At 52.1% G+C, this 16,821-nt stretch overlaps 1 protein-coding gene across 1 annotated transcript; it reads left to right on the top strand.

Moving 5' to 3' along the window:
• The first annotated feature begins 5,846 nt into the window (after positions 1-5,846).
• Positions 5,847-13,934, top strand: DES (desmin). The gene is made up of 9 exons (XM_017535250.1): positions 5,847-6,504; positions 7,563-7,623; positions 7,719-7,814; positions 7,961-8,122; positions 8,291-8,416; positions 8,817-9,037; positions 11,287-11,330; positions 12,897-12,979; positions 13,182-13,934. Exons 1-9 carry the CDS (start codon positions 5,927-5,929, stop codon positions 13,221-13,223), a joined length of 1,413 nt encoding a protein of 470 aa, XP_017390739.1. The 5' UTR covers positions 5,847-5,926; the 3' UTR covers positions 13,224-13,934.
• The last annotated feature ends 2,887 nt before the right edge of the window (positions 13,935-16,821 follow it).

Consider the following 16,821-nt stretch of genomic DNA (forward strand, 5'->3'; position numbering starts at 1 on the left):
CATCTTGACTCTGCAACCTCTGCCTCCTAGGTTCAAGTGATTCTTCTGTCTCATCCTCCCAAGTAGCTGGGACTACAGGCATGTATCACCACGCCCAGCTAATTTCTGTATTTTGGTAGAGATGGAGTTTCAGTATGTTGGCCAGGATGGTCCCCATCTCTTGACCTTATTATCCACCCACCTCAGCCTCCCAAAGTGCTGGAATTACAGGCATGAGCCACCGTGCCTGGCCTAAAATTCTTAGAAGAAAACAAAGATAGAAAGCTTCATGACATTGAATTTGGCAATTATTTCTTGAATATGACACCAAAAGCACAGGAAACAAAAGAAAAAATCAATAAATAGGACTTGATCAAAGGTAAAAACTTTTGTGCATCAAAGGATATTATCAAGAGTCCAAAGGCAAACCACAGAATAGGAGAAAATATTTGCAAATCATATATCTGATAAGGGATTAATAATATCCAGAGCATATAAAGAACTCCTGCAACTCAACAACCAAAAAACCCAAACAACCCAATTCAAAAATGGGCAAAGGATTTGAATAGACATTTCGCCAAAGAAGATTTACAGATGACCAATAAGCACATGAAAAGATGCTCAACATCACTGATCATTAGGGAAATGCAAATCAAACCACAATGAGCAGCCAGGTATGGTGGCTTGCTTCCATAATCCCAGCACTTTGGGAGACTGAGGCAGGAAGATCATCTGAGACCAGGAGTTTTGAGTCCTCAGTGAGGTATGATCATGCCACTGCACTCCAGCCTGGGCAACAGAGTGAGACCCTGTCTTTAAAAAACAAAATAAGGCTGAGTGTGGAGGCTTATGCCTATAATCCCAGCACTTTGGGAGGCCAAGATGGAAGGATTCCTTGAGCCTAGGAATTTGAGACAAGGCTGAGCAACACAGGCTTGGAGACCCTACCTCTACAAAAAAAAGTAAAAAAGGTAGCCAGGTTATGGTGGCTTGCAGCTGTAGTCCCAGCTACTTGGGAGGCTGAGGCAGGAGGACTGCTTGAGCCCAGGAGTTTGAGGCTGCAGTGAGCAATAATCCCACCTCTGCACGCCAGCCTAGGGTGACAGTGAGACCCCGTCTTTAAAAGACAAAACAAGGCCAGGCACGGTGGCTCATGCCTGTAATCCCAGCACTTCGGGAGGCCGAGGTGGGTGAATCATGAGGTCAGGAGTTCAAGACCAGCCTGGCCAAGATGGTGAAACCTCGTTTCTACTAAAAATACAAAAAATCAGCCGGGTATGGTGGCGGGCGCTTGTAATCCCAGCCACTTGGGAGGTGGAGGCAGAGAATTGCTTGAACCAGGGAGGCAGAGGTTGCAGTGAGCCAAGATTATGCCATTGCACTCTAGCCTGGGTGACAGAGCAAGACTCTGTTTCTTTCTTTCTTTTTTTTTTTTTGAGACAGAGTTCTGCTCTTGTTACCCAGACTGGAGTGCAATGGCGCGATCTCGGCTCACCGCAACCTCCGCCTCCTGGGTTCAGGCAATTCTCCTGCCTCAGCCTCCCGAGTAGCTGGGATTACAGGCACGCGCCACCATGCCCAGTTAATGTTTTGTATTTTTAGTAGAGACGTGGTTTCACCATGTTGACCAGGATGGTCTCGATCTCTTGACCTCATGATCCACCCGCCTCGGCCTCCCAAAGTGCTGGGATTACAGGCATGAGCCACCGCGCCTGGCCCCAACACTTTGTTTCAAACAACAACAACAACAACAACAAAATAAAACAGAAAAAACCACAATAAGGTACCACCTTACACCCATTAGGATGGCTACTATTAATATTATAAAACAAACAAACAGAAAATAACAAGTGTTAGCCAGGAAGTGGAGAAACTGGAACCCATGTGCATTTCTGGTAGCAACATAAAACGGTGCAGCTGCTGTGGAAAACAGTATGGCAGTTCCTCAAAAATTTAGACACAGGATTACCATATAATATATAGCAGCTCTACTCCTATCTACAGAGAAGAACTGAATGTAAGTATTTGAACAGATATTTGTACACCGAAGTTCATAACAACATTGTTCACAATAACCACAAGTTGGAAAGAACCCAAATATTCATCAACAGATAAACAAAGCGTGGTACATACATACAATGAAATATTATTTAGCCTTAAAAAGGAAGGAAATTCTGACACGTCATAACGTGAATGAGCCTTGAAGATGTTAGGCTAAGTGAACTGAGCCAGTCACAAAAGGACAAATATGGTATGATTCCACTTGCATGATGTACTTAGCATCATTCTACGGAAAGTAGAATGATGTTTACCAGGGTCTGGGAGGAGGGGAAGGTGGAGAGTTATTTTTAACACATATGAAGTTTCAGCTTGGGACAACAAAAAAGTTCTGCAGATGGATGGTGGCGATGGTTGTACAACGATATGAATGTACTTGATGCTACTGAACTCTACACTTAAAAAATGCCTCGAATGGTGAATTTTATTTTATGTATATTTTGTCACAATGTAAAAATGGCTCAGCTGTCAATGTACTAAAATGGAACCATCTCTAAGCTCTATGTCATTGAAAAAAGCTCGATTCAGACAGGGGGCTCCACATAAGCAAATGTGGCTGTATGTACATGAAGTGTCTCTGAAAGGAGCCGACGACAACGGAAACTTGGTTGCCTCTGAAGCGGTGTCTGGGGTGGCTGGGTGTCAAAGTGGGAAGGAGACTTACTCTTCACTTTATGCCTTTTGCATATCTTGAATTTTGTACCATGTACACTACCCATCCACATACATCGTCGATGTTTTTAGTATGTCCCATCCTGAGTGGTCCTCTCGGGAAGCTGAACCCTCCCTCCTGAGGTGCTGCCCAGCTCACAGCATGTTTTGGAGCGCTCCTCTTTCACTTGCCTTCCAAGCTTCGGGGTGTTGATTTGCACCCCTCCATGGTAGCAAATCCTCAGAGGTGGAACTGAATTCTGGAAACAGTCCCAAGTGGTTCAGGGCCAAGTCTGCTGGTTGTTGATTTTGACTAGAGAATAGATGGCATGATTTATTTGTTTTCTGCCTCATTTTGCCAAGGAACTCCGGCCTTGGGCAAGTCCAAAGGCCAATTTCCTTATGTGGTCTGGAGATCATTCACTGAGAAGAGCTCCAGAAACATTGTCCTAGTAGCGTCATAGAAATGGGTATAGTTCCCTACAGAAGATTAATCTAGGTCTTTGGGCTGTAAGTGATCAAAGCCAATACCAAGTGCCGCAAATGAAGAAAATGGAAAGTTTGTTGGCCCAAGGCCAGGAAGGACAGTCGGCGAGCTCAACTCACAAACTGAGCAAAGGGCGGCAGGAACCAGGGCCCTGGCCCACTTCTCCTCTCCAGCATTCTCTGCTTCTTCTTGTATATTGACCTCTCTTTCTTCTTACACCCTCAGGGGGCAGGAAACATGGCTTCCACAGGTTCCAGTTGAATAATCCCAGTTCCATCTATAAATTCCAGGGAAGGTCTCTGATTGGCCCTGCTCAAGCCCAGGCCCATTCCTTGACCCATCACTGAAGTCAGGGGGATGCAGTAATAAGACTGGCTGGAATCAGGGTCTTTTGGGGTGGAGGGATGGGGAGGAGGCACAGCGTGTCATCACAGTAAGAAAATGGGAAAAGAAAGCTTGCAGGCTACTTTGAGTGACAATGAGAAGGACGGTGCTGCCTGAGTGTGCTAAGGATCCACATGGTCTCTAAAATCCTCCAGGAGTGTACAGTCTAGTCTGGGAGATGAGACACAAAAATAACCAAAACACAACAGCTTGCACTGACTCGAGGGCTGGATAAGAATATCTGGAACTTCCCCATCTACTTCAGAAGATTGTCGCCTGCATAAAAATTAGACACTTAAGGCCGGGCGCGGTGGCTCACGCCTATAATCCCAGCACTTTGGGAGGCCGAGGCGGGTGGATCACGAGGTCAAGAGATCGAGACCATCCTGGTCAACATGGTGAAACCCCGTCTCTACTGAAAATACAAAACATTAGCTGGGCATGGTGGCGCATGCCTGTAATCCCAGCTACTCAGGAGGCTGAGGCAGGAGAATTGCCTGAACCCAGGAGGCGGAGGTTGCGGTGAGCCGAGATCGCGCCATTGCACTCCAGTCTGGGTAACAAGAGCGAAACTCTGTCTCAAAAAAAAAAAAAAAAATTAGACACTTAATGGGAAAGGGCTTTGAAAAGAGTGCAGTAAAAAGCTCCCTTTACAGTTTACCTGGCACACTCACACCCATCCTGGGGCCAAAGCACGGGATGTGGGGTCAGCCAGCCTCAGCTCCTGAGCTATAAAATGGGAATGAGGCTAGTCCCTACCTCCTAGGGTTGGAGAACTGGGGGTCATGGGTGTGAAGTGCTCAGCAGCCTGGCCCACCCCAGGTGGTCAGTATATGTAAGGTATTATTGTTGCTATACACATTAGTAGGGCCCGGGCCTATTTAAACCTTTATAGGGTCACATGGCAAGGCTAACCATCCTCACTTCATATCTGACAAGCTGGGGCCTGGAGAGGACGTGCCTGAGCTGGGGCTCAGACAAGAACGCGCCTACTCGTAACCCCTCCAGCTGGTGATGGCAGGGCTGGGGTAGGACCAGCTACCGGCTCCTAATCCAGTGCTCTATTTCCAGGATTTGCATTCCAAAAGGGTCAGGTTCAAGAGGGCTCTGGAGTGCCAGGTGGAGGTGTAGAGACACAGCCAGTGTTCATGGAGAAGGGTGGATGTCCTTAGCGGTCAGCAAGTGTACTGTGCTAAGCAGGGGGCTGTGGAAGTTAGGCAGGCCCTCTGCAGGCCTCCATTTTTGTCGGGGGCCTGGAGCATTATTGGGGGTGGGAAGTGATTGGGGCTGCCACCCCAGCCTTCCTTGATTATCTGACGCCCACCCACGCCTCCTCAGGTATCCCCTGCCCCCCACAACTCCTCTCCTGTGCCTTGTTTCCCGGCCGATGTGTTCTCCTCTATAAATACCCACTCTGGTATTTGGGGTTGGCAGCTGTTGCTGTCAGGGAGATGGTTGGGTTCACATGCGGCTCCTGACAAAACACAAACCCCTGGTGTGTGTGGGCGTGGGTGGTGTGAGTAGGGGGATGAATGGGGGGGGGGGACACAGGGGCAGGAGCCAGACAAAGTCTGTACAGGGGAGTGGACATAGCAATTGGAAACTGAAAGCTCATCAGATCCTTTCTGGAAATCACCCCTTGTTTATAAACTCTAGGCCACGCCCTTGACAGTAGGGGGGAGGAAGGGGGCCTGGATTAGTCCAGAGGGAAACTGAGGCTCAGGGCTAGCTCGCCGGTAGACACACATGGCAGGCAGGCTTTGTCCAGGATTCCTCCACCTGCCCTCCCTGCCTGCCTGGAGACCCCCACCCTCAAGGCCTGGCTGGGCTTGGCCTGAGACCTCCCACACCTCTTCAACTTCAAGAGGTTTAGGAACAAGGTGGTTCTGGGCCTTTCCAGGGAACAGGACTTGATCCTTTAAGAAATGGCCCAAAGTCTCTCCTTGACCAAAAAGGGGACCCTTAAACTAAATGGAAGCCTCTCTCCTGCTGTCTCCCCTGACCTCCCCCAGGACGAGGTGGCGACCAGGGCGGAAAGAGGCCCGCCTGGGGGCTGCAGACGTGGTTACTTCCCTGGCAAAGGATTGGCAGGCCTGCCTGTCACAGGCCCCCCACCGGTAGGCTCAGGGGCACAGGCCTCTTGCGGGGGAGCTGGCCTCCCCGCCCCCGCGGCCAGCGGCCGCCCTTTCCTGGCAGGACAGCGGATCTGCAGCTGTCAGGGGAGGGGCGGCGGGGGCTGATGTCAGGAGGGATACAAATAGTGCCGACGGCTGGGGGCCCTGTCTCCCCTCACCGCATCCACTCTCCGGCCGGCCGCCTGCCCGCCGCCTCCTCCGTGCGCCCGCCAGCCTCGCCCGCGCCGCCACCATGAGCCAGGCCTACTCGTCCAGCCAGCGCGTGTCCTCCTACCGCCGCACCTTCGGCGGGGCCCCGGGCTTCTCGCTCGGCTCCCCGCTGAGCTCGCCCGTGTTCCCGCGCGCGGGCTTCGGCTCGAAGGGCTCCTCCAGCTCCATGACGTCCCGCGTGTACCAGGTGTCGCGCACGTCGGGCGGGGCCGGGGGCCTGGGGTCGCTGCGGGCCAGCCGGCTGGGGAGCACCCGCGCGCCCTCCTCCTACGGCGCGGGCGAGCTGCTGGACTTCTCGCTGGCCGACGCGGTGAACCAGGAGTTCCTGACCACGCGCACCAACGAGAAGGTGGAGCTGCAGGAGCTCAACGACCGCTTCGCCAACTACATCGAGAAGGTGCGCTTCCTGGAGCAGCAGAACGCCGCGCTCGCCGCCGAGGTGAACCGGCTCAAGGGCCGCGAGCCGACGCGAGTGGCCGAGCTCTACGAGGAGGAGCTGCGCGAGCTGCGGCGCCAGGTGGAGGTGCTCACCAACCAGCGCGCCCGCGTCGACGTGGAACGTGACAACCTGCTCGACGACCTGCAGCGGCTCAAGGCCAAGTGAGGGCCCGGCGCCCCAGACCCCCCTTTCCGCCAGCAGGGCGCAGGAGGCTAGGCCTGGGGGCTGGGGTCCCTCTGTCAGCACCTGCCTTCTCCTGGGGTCCGGGACCCTCTCCTGCCTGGTGCGGGGAAAGGGTCCTCTACCCGGGTATTTCAAGGGGCCGTGACCTTCAGGTCTTTCCTCCTGTGCTCCCAACTTGCACAGGAATTGCCTTGGGGAGATAGATCAGGGGGTGGGTATGGGAGACTTTAGGGGACCCGGAGCCCTGTGGGCAGCCCCCTTAAAAAGCATCTTAAGATGCTGGGGTGATGTTTATGGGGTCTGGCAGTTGCCGGGCCGGAGGAAGGGCTGCAGGAGGTCCAGAGGGTAGTGTAGCCAGAGGGAGATGGGAGGCTGATAGGAGGCAGGGAGAGTGGAGCAAGGGCCCAGAGTCCAAGCAGTAGCTCTCAGCTCAGCTGTGATGAGGTCCTGGGAAGCGGGGTGGTGGGGGGAGCTTGGCCCGGGGGGCCTAGCTGAGCCTGTGTCTTTTTACAAGGCGAATAGACAAGCTGGAGAAAAAGGGAGTGGGTGGGGGCTGCAGCTCTCAGGGACCTTGGGAGGACCTGACTCTAGGCTTCACCAGGCTCCGGAAACGAAAAGGGCAGCAAGTGGAGTGTATGTGTTGGTCCTGCTTCTGACAGGCCAAGTTAGCAGAGTCACCCTCCTGCCACCAAAGTCATAAATATTAATTAAGCAGCTATATTGGCTAGGTTGGAGCTGGGAACCAGAAACGCAGAGGTGGATAAAATAGACACAGTTTCTAACCCCAGGGAGGTCACACAGTCTGGTGGGGACATAGACTTCAAGGGTGTGGCTCCAGGGCAGAGATTGGGCCACCTCCTGTGCCCTCCCTGGGTAGGTGGGGCCTCTTCATTCCCTTTCGGGGCCTCCTGTCTCTATGCAGCAGGCAGGCCCTCCCCCTCTGTCCTGGACCCAGTCCCTGGTCAGCCCCCTGCCAGTCGTCCTTTCCACTGCCAGCTTTATCACCCATAACTGTCTTTCTGTCTGTCCCACCCAGGCTGCAGGAGGAGATCCAGTTGAAAGAAGAAGCAGAGAACAATTTGGCTGCCTTCCGAGCGGTGAGTGCCCTTCTTTCCCCCCCGTGTGGCCTCTGGCCTCGCTGTGCCCCACCTGGGTGGTGGTGACCATGTCCTTCTTGCTTGGCCTCTTCCAGGATGTGGATGCAGCTACTCTAGCTCGAATTGACCTGGAGCGCAGAATCGAATCTCTCAACGAGGAGATCGCGTTCCTTAAGAAAGTGCACGAAGAGGTATGCCTCGGCCTCTCTGCCTGGGGTCACTGGGGCATGGGGAAAGCAGCTGGAGAGTGGGGCTGAGGTGGGGCTCTGGCTGGGAAGAGGGGTGTGAGGGTGCTGTGTGGGCTGGGAGGGTACTGAAGCTCAGCCATGCCCTGCAGGAGATCCGTGAGTTGCAAGCTCAGCTTCAGGAACAGCAAGTCCAGGTGGAGATGGACGTGTCCAAGCCAGACCTCACTGCTGCCCTCAGGGACATCCGGGCTCAGTATGAGACCATCGCAGCTAAGAACATTTCTGAAGCCGAGGAGTGGTACAAGTCGAAGGTGGGTGGACTTGCCCAGGGACTGGCATCTCTGTCCCCCTGAATCCCAGCTTGGACGTGCTGTGGCACCATCCACGGGGAGGAGAGCCCAGAGGCTCCATGCTCCCTTGCTCACCCCTACCTGGGCCCTGCCTCCTCCTCATCCTCGGGCCCCTCTCTCTGCCCTTAGGTGTCAGACCTGACCCAGGCGGCCAACAAGAACAACGATGCCCTGCGCCAGGCCAAGCAGGAGATGATGGAATACCGACACCAGATCCAGTCCTACACCTGCGAGATCGATGCCCTCAAGGGCACTGTGAGTCCCTGCCCACCGGGCCGGGCCCTGCCCCTTCCTGTCTGCAGTTCACACCCTCACTCTGTGACCTTGGGCCCATCATAGATCCTCTCTGGGCCTTCGTCTCCTTAAATCTACAATAGGGGTGAAACCAGACATGGATTCCATTTGGGTGCTAAGGAATCAGGAGTTCCTGGGGCATCTGCCTGTGCGGGGAACGTGAGGCCGAATGCAGATGCTCCTTTTTTATCTGTTTTATTCTCTGAGTGTCCACATATAGACTTCATTTGAGTTCAGGGTTCAACATGTCCTGGACCTGACCATCTGGAGTTGCCTGCCAGCCCCAAAGCTGTGTCTTTCTTCATTTTGGGCTCCTAGTGTCCTCTTTCCTTCCTTGACCTGGGCTCCTCCTCCCCTGCAGAACGATTCCCTGATGAGGCAGATGCGGGAACTAGAGGACCGATTTGCCAGTGAGGCCAGCGGCTACCAGGACAACATCGCGCGCCTGGAGGAGGAAATCCGGCACCTCAAGGATGAGATGGCCCGCCACCTGCGCGAGTATCAGGACCTGCTCAACGTGAAGATGGCCCTGGACGTGGAGATCGCCACCTACCGGAAGCTGCTGGAGGGAGAGGAGAGCCGGTGAGGGGCCAGGCAGGGCCCGGAGCGGGGCGGTGGGGGGTGCTGGGTGGTCCATTCCTGCCCCCAGGAGGCTAGGAATTATCTCAACAAGACCTGGAAACAATTTTTTTTTTTTTTTTGAGACAGTTTTGCTCTTGTTGCCCAGGCTGGAGTGCAATGGCGCGATCTTGGCTCACTGCAACCTCCACCTCCTGGGTTCAAGCGATTCTCCTGCCTCAGCCTCCCGAGTAGCTGGGATTACGGGCACCCACAGCCATGCCTGGCTAATTTTTTGTATTTTTAGTAGAGAAATGGTTTCACCATGTTGGTCAGGCTGGTCTCGAACTCCTGACCTCAGGTTATCTGCCCACCTCAGCCTCCCAAAGTGCTGGGATTATAGGCGTGAGCCACGGTGCCCGGTCTGGAAACAATTTTATACAAGAGGCCACCACTCTATTAATTGCAGCGAATTAACCAAGGCCACCTGGGTAAAAAGCAATTTAATTAACAGCGTTTATAAAAAGAGAAATATAAGTATTCCCTTATCCACCTTCAGAATTAAGAACCAGCAGCAAAAAAACCATATTCAGCAACCAATAATAAAATATTACTGCCAGTCAAGGGAGAGATGAAAGCAGAGTGGGGAGTGATGAGGAAGGAAAGGGAGGGAGCAGAGAGAGGCAAATAGAGAGAGAGGGAGGGAGAGAAGCCTTGCAGAGGGATAGGCTAAGAGAAGGTAAAGAGATGCATACAGAAGGCATGAGAGTGCATGCACATGCACACACACACACGTGCATACATGTGCACACATATGTAAGCACACGCATGTAAGCACACGCACATGCTCAGAGGAAAAGACACGGATGTCATGCTCAGAGCAACCCACCTCTAGATACAGGAAACAACATACAACTGGAAAGAGACACCAGGGAGCCTTGTGGGATAACAGAAATGTTCTATATCTTATTTTTGCTTGTTTCGGATACAGAGTCTTGATCTGTCGCCCAGGCTAGAGTGCAGTGGTGTGATCTCAGCTCGCTGCAACCTCCGCCTCCTGGGTTCAAGTGATTCTCCTGCCTCAACCTCCCAAGTAGCTGAGATTACAGGCATGTTCACCACACTTAGCTGATTTGTTGTATTTTTAGTAGAAATGACGTTTCACCACATTGACCAGGCTGGTCTCTAACTCTTGACCCCGAGTAATCTGCTTGCCTTGGCCTCCCAAAGTGCTGGGATTACAGGCATGAGCCACTGCGCTTGGCCTAGAAATGTTCTATGTCTTGATTTGGACTGGTAGTTACACAGACGTGGACATTGATCAAAACTCATTGGATTGTACATTAAAGATCTGTGCATTTCACTGCATGTAAATTTAACCTCAATTTAAAATGGATTAATTACTCCAAAAACTGGTACCCCTTAATATCTAAAATTTTTAAAAAGCAGCAGACGCCCAGCTGGTACAGTGGCTCACACCTGTAATCCCAGCACTTTGGGAGGCCAAGATGGACAGATCACGAGGTCAGGAGATCGAGACTATCTTGGCCAACATGGTGAAACCCCGTCTCTACTAAAAATATAAAAATCAGCTGGGCGTGGTGGTAGGCACCTGTAATCCCAGCTACTTGGGAGGCTAAGGCAGGAGAATAGCTTGAACCCCGGAGGCAGAGGTTGCAGTGAGCCGAGATTGTGCCACTGCACTTCAGCCTGGCGACAGAGTGTGACTCCATCTCAAAAAAAAAAAAGGCTGCAGATGTGTTTAGATATAGGTATACACACAAAGACATAAAGAGAAACTTCAGATTTTGTAGCGTGACATCTACATATGACGGCCTTTGAAGGTAGCTAAAGGCATGTGGCATTTTTCCAGCATTAGGCCTAAATGATCAGCTCTCAGAACTGGTGTGGCTGGAGGGTGGGCACAAGCAATGGACATCACCCACAGCTGCTACTGATGCAACCTTCAGTGCTAGAAGCAAGTTGGAAATCCTGGTGCACTGGAGGGTGCAGTGGGGTTGGGCGTCCTGGTGTCATGCCAGCAGGTCAGAGTTGAAATGAATGATCCTTACAGAAGAGACTATTCCTGGGACAACTCTAGCTGGCCTTTGACCCCATTCCTTGAGTGGTGTGGACAGTGGGAGTGCTGGGGTCCATGGGACTCGGACAGCTGAGGATGGCGTTTAGAAAGGACCAGGCTGAGTCTTGATGGGTGGTCTTGGGGAAAGATGGAGGCTTTTTAACTCTTCGAGGCTTGGTCTCTTCTCTTTCAGGATCAACCTCCCTATCCAGACCTTCTCTGCCCTCAACTTCCGAGGTGAGTATCTGCAGGCAGGTGGAGGCTGGGGTTGCAGGGGCCAGGAGTCCAGCATGGGCATTGCCCAAGGCCAGCCAGGAGGGAGGATGGGACCACGGGGCCAGGGACAGACCTGGAGTCTGGAGAGGTAGGTGAGGGAGTTTAGGTAGAGGCGGATGAGGCACTTTATGACAGAGAGAGCTTTTTATATGATTATATTGTATTGTATTTAACATGCCCCCTGTACCTTCTTGGAATATTGGGCCCCAGAAAGCAGCCTCTGTTCTGAATTCCAAACTCTAAAAGTAGCAGGGGTGTCCTTGGGGACCTGGCTTCAGGAGCACCATCTCATACCACCTGCATTCTAAGGCACCCACTGCCCATTGTCTGTTTGGCACATTGCCAAGCACTGCCTCGGCTGCCTTTTGAACACCTCCAGTTTGCTGGAGCAAGATGTTGGATGCCGTCTGAAAAAAAAAAAAAAAAAGAGCCAAATCTTAGCAAAGCCAAACCATGAAAAGAATGAGCTCTTAGGGCATTCTGCCATTCTGACAGTAATATGCAGATGGGATGGCTTTCCAACCCCAGAGAGCAGAGAAACACAGGCTAATGATGCATTAGGAAAGCAAGTCAGAGTCCTTGGCAGCTGCTCCTTTCCTAGATCAAACCTTTTCTATCTTCGATGTACATTTCCATCAGGAAAAAATACACGCTGTGCTCCACCGAGTCACAGTGTTCATCACAGGCTAGTTGCTAGCTAAGGAAATTCATGAACACCAAACTCATAATACCAAGGACCTCCATTTGACCCTTCCTGTACAACTCAGAGACTCTCTGCTAGTTGTTTATATGGACACCAAGTTGTTTATATGGACACTCAGTTAGTTGTTTATACAGACACCAAGTATGAGTCTTGCATTTAAAACTTCATAGTACAAAACATCCCCAACTGCATTGCACAGTGCTTTTCCAAATCAATAGCTTTGTGGCCACGGTAGGGCAAGTATGGTTGGTACCATTTCACTCCATGTCCTCAGTGAGGAAACTGAGGCACAGAAGGGCAAGTGACTGACCATCAGCACAATGAGTCAGTGACTGACTCCTGCTCCGTCTCACTTTCATTAAGATGTCAAGTTGCTCATCTGAAATCTTAAAGGGAGATGGGTACTGTAAGGTCCTCTAAAGGGGGCCTTGAGACCGGGCTTTTGGGTTCTATGTTGAAGAAGGGGAGTCCCAGGATACAAATGTGTGCAGGGCTCTCCTGGGGCCTGGAGAGGAACTAGGAGGTACGGGGAATGTCAATGCCGTGCAGTTTGGGCATCAGGGGTCCCCTAGCCTCCTGCACCATCCTGCACGTGGAGCAAATCTGTTGGCTCCCGAGACCCTCTAAACTATGGGACTGGCCGTGGGACTGCAGAACTACCTGCTGGGTGCTGGGTTCAAGGACAGGTATTAAAGTCTTGAAGAAGTAACAAGCCTGTCTTGAGGGGGGTTGGGATCTGCTAGGACTCTGCCCAATACGTCCCCAGATGGACTCCCAATCCCTGGTACTTGGTCAGGCTGAGTGTGCGATGAACCCTATTACAGAAACCAGCCCTGAGCAAAGGGGTTCTGAGGTCCATACCAAGAAGACGGTGATGATCAAGACCATCGAGACTCGAGATGGGGAGGTGAGTGGTCTGTCTGGGCCCGTTCCCCTTGGTGGGGGCTATGGATGTGTCTGTGGGGACTGTCTTCCACCCAGCTGTGCTGATCCAGGCCCCTGACTAGTGGGGCAAGAGAGATCCTGTGGCCCTGGGGTGGGGATGGCTCAGGGCTGAGGCTCCATTCTCTTGCCAGCACGTGGTTGGACTGGGCTTCTTTTCTCCCCAGGTCGTCAGTGAGGCCACACAGCAGCAGCATGAAGTGCTCTAAAGACAGAGACCCTCCGCTGCCAGAGACCGTCCTCGCCCCTGTCCTCACTGCCCCCTGAAGCCAGCCTTCTTGCAGCCCAGGACACTGCACCCAGCCTCAGTCCTCCCCTCACAGCCTCTGACCCCCTTCTCCCCTCACTGGCCATCCCCTGTGGTCCGCAACAGGGACATGGCCCATCCCTGCCTGGTCACAGGGCATGCCGCAGCTGCCTCTGTGGCCCCCATCCATGAGCCTTGGCTGTTGGCAGTGAGTAAGCCTGGCTCTCGTGCTGGATGGAGTCCAGGCTAGTGCAGTGGCCCTGTCTCTCCCACCTCCGTGACCTTAGGCACTAGCCTCTGGCTCTGGGCATGGCCCTACAGCAGGGTGTTGGGATACTGCAGGGCCAGGAGAGAGGAAGCCAGGCAGGTAGCCAGGGGGACTATCCACTATGGAGACTGGGGGACTTGAAATTGTCCCTGTGGTCTCTTTTTCCTTTCCCCAGGCCAGGGTGGACTTAGAAAGCAGGGGCTACAAGAGGGAATCCCCGAAGGTGCTGGATGTGGGAGCAGGAGATTGAGAAGGAGAGAAAGTGGGTGAGATGCTGGAGAAGAGAGGAGAGAGGCAGAGAGCGGTCTCGGGCTGGTGGGAGGGGAGCCCACCTCCCCACGCCTTCCCCTCCCCCGCTGCAGGGGCTCTGGAGAGAAACAATAAAGAGATTAGCACACAAGCCAAGCTGGCCCCTGCCGTCTTGACTGCCAGGTCTCCTGTGGGGTCCCTGGGGCCCTGTGATACCACCTGTCACCCTGAGATGGACTGTACTGACCTCCTGCCCAGCCCGACTTTCCCCAGGGCCTCACACCCGCTTGTGTTCCCAGAGCCGCCTGGCCTTGCTGTCTGTATGCAGCGCATGGGGCAGGGAGGGCTGGACAGGGGCTTTTGTTGGGGAACCACAAATACCTCTCGCTGGGCTCCAATTCCAGGACTGGCCCCTTATGCTCCCTTTTGCACCTTCAGGTCAGCCGGGCTAGGGGACAGCACTTGCTATTCTTTTTGAAGGATGCAGCTGCTCCCCACTAACTGGCACTGAAGTAGGGTTTCCCTAGTCCCTTCTCCAAAGAAGCCAACAGCCCCTTTTTTTTTTTCACTCTTTTTATTTTTGAGACAGCGTCTTGCTGTGTCACCCAGGCTGGAGTGCAGCAGTGTGATCATGGCTCACTGCAACCTGGACTTCCCGAGCTCAAGTGATCCTTCCATCTTAGCCTCCCAAGTAGCTGGGACCACAGGTTCACGCCACCATGCCTGGCTAATTTTTTATTTTTTTGTAGAGACGTGGTCTCTCTATGTTGCCGAGGCTGGTCTTGAATGTCTGGGCTCAAGTGCTCCTCCTGCCACCTCAGCCTCCCAAGCGTTGGGATTACAGATATGAGCCAATGGTCTCTATTAACCCTTTCCAATACCATTTTTATATACAAGTCCCAATTCAGAAAAAATGATGTTTGGAAAAATGGAAAGATCTATTCTGTGCTTTGATAAGAAGGTTCAATACTCTAAAGAAATCAATTTGGTCTCCATTCATCTATAATTTCAATGCCATGCAATGTCAAAATACCAAAGAAAAATTTTAAGAGAATTGGAGAAGGTGGGAGGTGGGTGTAGGATATCTGGAAAAAAATTAGGAGGCTTTGTAGTTTCTCCACCTATAATCCCAGCACTCTGGGAGGCCGAGGCAGGATGATCTCTTGAGCCCAGGAGTTTGACATCAGCTTGGGCAATGTAAGAAGACCTGGACGCTACAAAAAATAAAAAATTAGCCTGGCATGGTGGCGTGAGCCTATAGTTCCAGCTACTTGGGAGGCTGAGGTGGGAGGATCGCTTGAGCCCAGGAGGTCGAGGCTTCATTGAGCTGTGATTGTGCCACTGCACTCTAGCCTGGGTGACAGAGTGAGACTCTGTCTCAAAAAAAGAAAAAGGAAACAAAAAATAGAAAATCATAGAACATCAAAATATATCAGAAGGCTATGATAATCAGAACAGATCTGTTAATGAAGAAGAAATATACAAATACTAATGAACAAAATGGAGTGTTTCGAACAAGACTCACACACATGAGACATACATATGTTAAAGGAGGTATTTCAAATTTGTGGGGAAACCTTAATGATTCAGCATAGGGTTTGGGGTAACTCAACAGCTAAGAGGTGGGGTAGCCAGCAGAGTGAAGGCTGTGTCTCTTTTACTCCTTCTAAAAAAATATATTCTAGTGGATCAAAGATGTAGGAAACGATGGATCCATGTAGGCCTCAGCCTTCAAGTTTCTCCTTCGAGATTTCAGGGATTATCCTTTGAAGGAGTCAGGAAGAGGGTAGAGATCACAAAGATAATAAGCTCAGACAGTTTGTGTGTGAAATAAACCTCAGGAGGTTTTAGTCTTAAGGTCCTTAACCTGACCTTCCTAACTGACTTTTCCAGAAACTTCCAAAAGCCTCTCTGGTGTCTCTTCCTCTTCTTTAATGTGGCCCTGGCTGGCAAGTCACCCCTCTCTCTAAGAAGGCCCCTTCTCTGTTGTAGTCCTCATCTTTGCCCTAAGAGGACCTGGGGTATAGCCGTGTGTCCCCTTCCTCTGCCACTGGTGACTCATGCCCCCCAGTGCTCAAGTAGGGTGAACGCTACAGGGCCCAGAACTACCCCAGTCAACCTGTAGAGAAACTCCACAACAAACGTCGCAGGAAATGAAATTGAAAGTCCCATTTCCAATGTCTTTGCACTGGGGTGGAGGAGGAGGAATGGGTAAGGGGTTTCTTATTCTTGAGCCTGTTGGGGGCCCTGGAGTCTATGCCAGCTTCTCCATGTTGGACACACATGGGCAGGGCTGGGCCCAGGTGGTCTAGAGGGGGTGTGCATATCTGTGAGTAGTTTCTGGAATCCTTCTTCTTTCTCCTGAATGAGCTATGTACACTTATCTGTCCCGCAAAGGATAAAGGGACATATGGGTCAGGGGAGGTTTTGGAGGGAGCCCCCCCCGCCCCCTGCCCCGCCAAATGCTTAGGAACAGACTAGTCACTAAGGTGGAAGGAATGTAGGAATCTTAGGCTCTTGGCGTCAGACCTCAGAAGGCTCCCAGGCAATGATCCTTGCGGTGCAGAAACTCCCTTCTCAGCCTTGCCCCACATCCTTCACGAGCCTTCCTCAAACTCTGCCTGAGTGTCTCCAGAGCCAGGGAACTCACTGCGTCTTTGATAGCCCCTTCCAGCTGGGACAGTTCTAAAAGAAAGCTGTTCCTTCTCAGCACACCTGTCTCCCGTGACTGCTACCCACTTGTCCCCAGGGGGTAAAGAAGACCCAGAGCCACTCTCTATCCCCTAGTGGGGAAGGGTTATTTGAGCACAGCCTGCCTGGAACTAGAAATTCTGGTTCTAATCTTTGCCTGTCTTCTTGGGAGCTGAGCAGTGACCAAAGGAACCCAGGGAATGGGCAAATATAAACCAAAAATGATTTGGGTTTCAACCGGGTGCAGTGGCTCACATCTATAATCCCTGCACTTTGGAAGGCCAAAGTGGGAAGATCACTTGAGCCCAGGAGCTTGAGACCAGCCTGGGAAACTGCAAGACCTAGTCTCTAC

This window comes from Cebus imitator, unplaced genomic scaffold (assembly GCF_001604975.1).
Source record: "Cebus imitator isolate Cc_AM_T3 unplaced genomic scaffold, Cebus_imitator-1.0 Scaffold91, whole genome shotgun sequence".
Classification (NCBI taxonomy): domain Eukaryota; kingdom Metazoa; phylum Chordata; class Mammalia; order Primates; family Cebidae; genus Cebus; species Cebus imitator.

Bases quoted from the DNA above. Each gene is read 5' to 3' on its own strand.
- DES (XM_017535250.1), top strand. From the start codon at position 5,927: ATGAGCCAGGCCTACTCGTCCAGCCAGCGCGTGTCCTCCTACCGCCGC. The intron at 9,038-11,286 runs GTGAGGGGCCAG...CTTCTCTTTCAG, and splicing joins CTGGAGGGAGAGGAGAGCCG to GATCAACCTCCCTATCCAGA. The intron at 11,331-12,896 runs GTGAGTATCTGC...ACCCTATTACAG, and splicing joins CTCTGCCCTCAACTTCCGAG to AAACCAGCCCTGAGCAAAGG.